Here is a 6,916-nt window from a genome sequence, read left to right as displayed (position 1 = left end):
TTGCTAGGGACTTGCCCGGCACTTGCTCTCTACCTCTATTTGTTATCTTTCTTCTATCATTGACAGTCCCTCTAGGTTGTGGGCTGCTTGCCTGTGTTCCTGAGAAGCATCTACGGTACCAGTCTATAGAGTGTGTTTTCTTTAGTGAATTACCGGTATGTTTACCGGTAATAAACTTGCACTGTTTTATGTATATGTTTGATTACATACAGCCTTGTGACAGTTTTCCTGCATGTCATAAGCATTTGAATATAAATTAAAATGTTAAAATCAAATCTGATATTGTTTTACCTTTTATTTGGTGTGTGGAAGGTGTGCGGAAGAGGGGGTAGTCTTATACGGCGAGTATATAACAAACTCTGTATTTTGAGTGGAAATGTTAGGGGGTCGTCTTATACGCCCAGTCGTCTTATACGCTGGCAAATACGGTATTTTTTTTTTAAATCCTTCAATTAAATATTCTTCCACCTCTTCTCTTTAACAGCAGAAATGGGTCAGAACACTTCTATGCTATTTTATAGTAAAGTATAATTACATACTACATAATTTTCCCAATAATTATGCTTAAAGCATTTAATTTATTAGCAAAATAATTAATATATTAATGGAGCCCTTTCTCCTATAACTTATAATTATTTTTCACATCTCCTTAAACCCTATTAGCAAAAAGATATCCCCGAGAAGGCAACTGAAGATGAACTATTAATCACTCAAAGTAAAATGAACATCTGAGTGAAAATTATTTCATGGTGGAGGGTTCTGCATGGCTTGAAAAGAAAATTATTTATTCAAGATATAATGGAGGTGAAACAAATGATAAGAAGTTGACACCTTACTTGAAGCAGCTCATCCAATACAATATTTCATAATTAGGATGGAATTTGCTTGGGATGTGTGTGCCTTGAAAATGGACCAGCAAACGCCTCTCTGCATTTTACATCTTGACAGTAATCACTTGCAATATTCTGCAAGGGACACCCAGGAGAGCCCCGGGATGTTTGGTGGTGAACAGCAACACATCATCAGTCTTTGAGAAGACAGTAAAAATCAGTGATCTGTGGCGTCATACATGCTCCAGTCAATTAAATATGATTAATGGCTACTTGTGAGAGCACCAGTGAGCTCAGCTTTCCCCCTGGAGAAAGGGAAGGACACAGTGGATGCTGGCTTAGCTTCTGCCTTTATGTTACTGAGGAGCTCCTGCCTGGAGCACCAGGTTTGCTCCAGAAAATGCTTTGAATCCACAAGAAGGGAAAGAATGCGCTTGGCCGGCATGGCTCAGTGTTTGAGTGTTGACCTCTGAATCAGGGGGTCATGGTTAAATTCCTGGTCAGGGCAAATGTCTGGGTTGTGGGCTCTATCCCCAGGATGGGGCATGCAGGAGGCAGCCAATCAATGATTGCCTCTCATTATTGATGTTTCTCTCGCTCTCTCCCTTCCTCTCTGAAATCAAAAATATATTTTTAAAAAAATAAGGGAAAAGAATGAATTTCCAGAGCAGCAGCAAGAGAACACTCAGCACTCCTCCCCCCAGCAGGCTTCCTTCCTGCCCAAGGCTTTCCCTTCCTAGGCAAGCCAGTGAGCAGGATGCCCCAGGGAAGGGACTGGCTCCATGTAGCCTCTGTACCAGCGGGGCCTGGAAAACAGACGTTTCCCACTGTCTCATGGACATTTGGGTCAGTTTCATTGAACTTCCTTCTTGAGCCCCAAGACTTTGCACAAGGACAGACCAAGCCCTGCAGTTGGGGAATACACGTCTGGACCAGAAGGAACTGGTGATACTCCACATGGAAAGATAGGGGTCCATGTGCACTACAGATCACTACAGGTCACAGGGGTGAGAAAAAGCATGCTCACCTGTGCAGGTGGAGGCTGTTGCACAAATCCCTGTGGGGAGGGAGGGGCCTGGAGGACTTGTTGAGAGATGGAAGGTCCAGAGCCTGAGAACCCGCCTGTGGGGAGCTGTTGGCCCGCGGAGGCAATGACATAGCTGGGCTGTTGGCTAGGCTGTGGCATGAGGGATGGTGGGTAGACAGGGCCGGATGGGGGATCGGGGGTCTCTCCTGAGGACTGCCTGCTCAGGTTCATCTGACCGAACTGTGTTGCCACGTCTTCTCTCTGCAAGACACAGAAATTAAGGAAGAAATCAGCAAGATCGGCTGAGGAATGGGAGAGGCAGACACAGGCCACATGCTTGTCCCTGTGGGAGAGGCAGGCAGTACACATTGGAAAAAATAAGAAAAGAAAGGAATTTGGGTTCCAGAACAAGAGAACATATCAAGAGAAATCAGATTTAATCATCCCAAGGGACAGATGACAAACAATTTGACCCAAATCTCCCTCTTTCCGTGGAAACTATGTTTTTTCATGAAGGGCTTGGGCTCCTCAGGCTGGTGCTGAGACAAGGAGGTGTTCTGTCCTGAAGGGCCAGCTGGTCTTCCCAGCAGTAACCACAGGATCTGTCTCTGGGGAGAGGAAGGACCTATGGTCATGGTCACCCATGGCTGCTGCAAAGATGGAACCAGGACTGGCACCACCAACAGGCTGGGTGGGACCCCATTTGTTTATTAGGGAGTCTACGCGCGCTGGCCTGGCCTGAGATTTAGTGGCGATATTCACAGTAATTGTTCAGAAGGACCTAGTACGTGGAGGGAAAGTGAAGTGGAAGTTGGGGGATTGGGATGTGAGAGGAACAACTATATCAGGAGCTTAGGGTGATGACGGTTACTATCTCAACACTGACTTTTAGGTATTTCCAAACCCTCATACCAAGTTGAAAAGTTTCTGTGTTTCTGACTCCTGATTCAGAATGCATTCAATTCCTGTTAGCTGGTAAACTCTTTACAAAGGTACCAGATTGCAGAAGCACTCAACGTGGGGCCGGAGACAGAAAGAAAACCAGGATTTTGAAGATAGGTTACACAGATGGAATGAGACATTCACACACACGAGAGACAGAGAGAGAGAGAGAGAGAGAGAGAGAGAGTCATAGTCAGCCCAGGGCACCCACCCAGCATCAGCCAGCCCTGCACAGGAACGTGGTAAAACCGAGAGAACACGAGTGGAGAAGTCAGACACACAGAAGTCCTACCATGGGGAACTGCTGCGTTGGAGACACGGGCAGAAGATGCTGGGGAGGAAAAGAAACGGCTGGATATTGCACGGACTGGGAGGAAGCCTGCAGCCCCTGGACAGACTGCGGAAAGAAAAAGTGGATCAGGCAACAGGGAAGCATGGGGGTTGAAATCCCATGAAAGGCTGTCATATCTGAAGCTTACCCTGCCCCCTCACCCCCCGCCCCACACAGGTCCTCTTGGCTCCATGCACTCCGGAGAGGGGAGCCGGCCACCCGGGAAAGTGAGATCCAGCAGGGCAGGGGCAGGCAGCCTTGAGGGAGGCTCGTCTGCTCAGCATGAACACTCTTGGCAGAAGGTGCTGCTACATTTTCACGCGGTTGGTTAGATCCTCTGGGTCTAAAAATATTGCCCCCAAAATACTGCGTATCAGGACCTTCCCCCATGCAGAGATTTTGCTGTTTTTGAGCCATCTGGGTAAGCCAGATAAAAACATAAGCAGGGCAATTTAAGCTGCAATAAAAAAAATCTACCACCTTCAGGAAGATTTGCCAACTAAATCTACCACCTTCAGGGACTGAGAAGTAAGGAAATAAATACTTAAAAGGAGGTTCGCTCCAGCAAACTACCTGGAACACTTCAGGTTTCATGTGTCACCCTAGGGCCTAGGCAATGGGGGGCAGCTCTACGTCTCTAAGGCTGGTGTGAACAGCCAGGCCACCTTGGAATGAACTGATTTCTATTCTTCCCACCGATTTAAAATTGTAATACTGACTCTCTGCAGGCACGAACACTTGTCCTGTGTTGGGAATGGGTGAGCCAGATGATACCAAGACCTGGGTGGGAATGTAAGTTCAGTTCCCAAGAAAGGCTCCCTGATACATAAAAGTAGCATCTGGACCTAAGAAAAAACTCATCATGCATTCTCCCTAGTTCTATATCCTCCCCAGGTAAGTCATTGGATGGGGCAACGTTTCTGTCTAAACTTAAGGATCCAGGTGAGAAGATCCTGTCGACCTGCAGCATGGACTCCAGGCTGCGAGGTTTTACTTAGAAGAGGATGGAGGTGGGACCGATGGAGAATATGCCCCCTTCCTGGTGCACCACTGCTCTGAAGACCGCAGTCTCTGCCTGGGACCCCATCCCTCTGCCTTCCAACCAGCTCCTCACCTGAGGGACCAGCGGGCCCGCCATCTGTGGTGGCTGCACCTGCTGCTGCGGCTGCGGAGAGGGCTGCTGCCGGGGCTGCTGCTGGGCCGGCCCCACCACGGCGCCTCGCAGGGGCTGCTGGCTGGCAGGGGGGTTGTAGATGGCGGGGCTTCCATCGGGATTCACAAAGGGCTGGCCTGCAATGGAGTCAGACGGAGCTCGGTCCAGGTGGGCGCTCAGCTCTCCTTTGCCAGAAAGAACCACTCTGATACATGCTAACCAGCCACCTGCCCAGGCGGCGTGGCTCAGTGGCTGAGCATCGACCTATGAACCAGGAGGTCAGGGTTCGATTCCCGGTCAGGGCACAAGGGGAGTACAGGAGGCAGCCAATCAATGATTCTCTCTCATCATTGATGTTTCTATCTTTCTCTCCCTCCTTCTCTGAAATTAAAAAAAAAAAGCAACTCAGGTAAACGGGCGAGGCAGTGGGAATCCAGGACACCCCCACCTTCACCATGGGAAGACGTGGCTGTGTTTGAGCCACACGCTTAACCTGGGTGATAATGTGAGGCTAAAATATGTAAGAAGCAGCACATAAGTCCACCCCCTTCGGGGAGATTTGCCAAAGCTGGTGCGGCTGTGTGCAGAGGCCCCAGTGCAGAAGCCATCTCAGGAAGCTTTGTGTTTGCTGCCCTGACCTCACAGCCATCAGTGGGACTACGCCCACCGAGAGGGGCTGCTTTCCTTTTATGCAGCCCCAGCGACGTTCGGTTGCACGTTATTTACCAACACGTTTGTCTAGCTTCCCCTGGCCTTGTCACCTATCCAGTATCATTGTCGTTTCCACAAACATATATTCAACAGAACATACCACATCCATCCACGTGCTTCCCCGAATAGACGCACGGGGGAGTACATTACATGAGTTTAGATTTTAAAGGTCATGCATAATAAACTTATCACGGAATCAGCTTCTAATGGCACAGGAAAAAGTGGTGTTTTGCCTGATGAAATAAAGGCATAGCTCACTTTTTTATTGCAAGTATTTGGGGAGTGTTTTAGAGTTTACAGAACAATAGTACTGGAGCCTCATCTTGACTCTGTGAGGAAGGAAATGAAAGCCCTGCAGAAAGATGATAGGAATTAGGAGCTGAAGGGAAGAGAGTCAAGGGCAGCAAACGAAAGAGAAAGGGGAGGGAGGAGGTAAAAGGCAGGACCAATAGGTTTCCAATGTGGCAGGTACAGTGACAGGCATCTGATAGGCATGACCTCGGCTCTTCCAACAACTCACAGATATGCGATCTCACCTGACTGGAGACAAAGAAATAAGGGCTCAGAGGGAGTAAGCAACTTACCGAGAAACAAACAACAACTACAAAAACAGTAAGTGAGAGAACCGGGAAAGGCCCATGGTCAGTGTGACTCCACAGCCCATTCACTCCGCATCACACCCAATAGCTGAAGTCCACCAGCTACGTCTACATAAAGAGTAGCTGGGACACTGAGGTACCATGGGAAAGATCACCCATCCCTGGAAAGCAACAAGCCACGCACGAGAGGTGGGGGCCCTGTTTCAAGATGAAATCACACCCAGGACTGGTAGATAAAAAATGAGGAGGATCCGAATATGGGGCAATGAATTGGCAAACTGTGTGTGTCCTTCCTTCCCTCTTCCATAACCCCCACTACCCTATGGGAAAGCAGTGGGTATGTTTGTCCCCAAGTTAAAGCCCCCAAAATATTCTCTAGGAATCGGAGCAAAATGCCCGGGAGGAGGAGGACTCCCACCCTGAGGCTGGTGTCTCTGAGGAGGCGTCCCCCTTCCCCCCCCACCTGGCAGAGGCAGAGGCAGCTTGCTGAGTTCTCCCCAAGCACGTGTCTCCGGCCTCTCCTTGCATTGTTCAGTAATCAATGATTCTCTCTGCATCTGATCCAGGGAGAGCATCTGATCCAGGGAAGAGGCATGTGATGGCCGAGGAAACCAGTCTTGTGCTTTTGTAACATATGTGAAGAACAACCAAAGGTCACCAGCAATGTGAGGAAAATTAGCAACAGCAACCACCAAAATAAGAACAGGGAGGGAAATATAAAACCTGACCCAAAGGAAATGATAGTCTAGTGGAAAAAAAAGCTGTATGCAACTTAACAACAAAGAACCAACTGTTCTCAAATGATGTTAATTAGATGATGTTTGCTAAGTGAAAGAAACCAGTCCCCAAAGGGCAGCGACTGTATAATTCCAGTTCCATTTCATTCAAGATCAGGCATTATTTGCCAACGCAATGGAACTCAGAATAGTGGTGTCTCTAAGAGACCATGAGGGACGCTCCTGGGAGACGAGACATGCTCTATGTCTTACGCCAGGTGATGCTTACGCAGGTGTTCACATGTGCAAATATTTGCTAAGGCCACACGTCAGATGTGTGCAGGTCATGCCCATCACCTGTGCACTCTGTAAATGACATAAGAAAGGAAACTGGGATAGGTTAGCGAGGCAAATGCTGGTGTTGTAGTGAAATCAAACCAAGTTCTCACAGGTAAAGAACAATGGATTTGGCTTCAGCTCAGTTAGGAACCGTATGGGAGCTTAGCATTCCCCATCATTACCAGGAAATTTCAGCCCAGATGTGCGTGTGTGTGTGTGTGTGTGTGTGTAGAACAAGGAACTTTAAATGCTGCATTTAACATAACCT

General features: G+C 48.2%; 1 protein-coding gene across 13 annotated transcripts in view; it reads right to left on the bottom strand.

The window, feature by feature from the left end:
• Window positions 1-6,916, bottom strand: part of ARPP21 (cAMP regulated phosphoprotein 21kDa) — a 144,840-nt gene that overhangs the window by 47,903 nt on the left and 90,021 nt on the right. For all 13 annotated transcript variants that reach the window (XM_006759607.2, XM_006759610.2, XM_006759609.2 and 10 more), the window contains 3 exons: window positions 4,245-4,420; window positions 3,092-3,196; window positions 1,858-2,118 (listed from right to left, as the gene is read on the bottom strand). In XM_006759607.2, coding sequence (XP_006759670.1) covers window positions 1,858-2,118; window positions 3,092-3,196; window positions 4,245-4,420 — 542 coding nt within the window. The remainder of the gene's footprint in view (window positions 1-1,857; window positions 2,119-3,091; window positions 3,197-4,244; window positions 4,421-6,916) is intronic.

This window comes from Myotis davidii, unplaced genomic scaffold, assembly GCF_000327345.1.
Source record: "Myotis davidii unplaced genomic scaffold, ASM32734v1 scaffold395, whole genome shotgun sequence".
Classification (NCBI taxonomy): Eukaryota; Metazoa; Chordata; class Mammalia; order Chiroptera; family Vespertilionidae; genus Myotis; species Myotis davidii.
The sequence above is the reverse complement of the archived record's forward strand: the minus strand, read 5'-3'. Positions and strand labels throughout refer to the sequence as shown.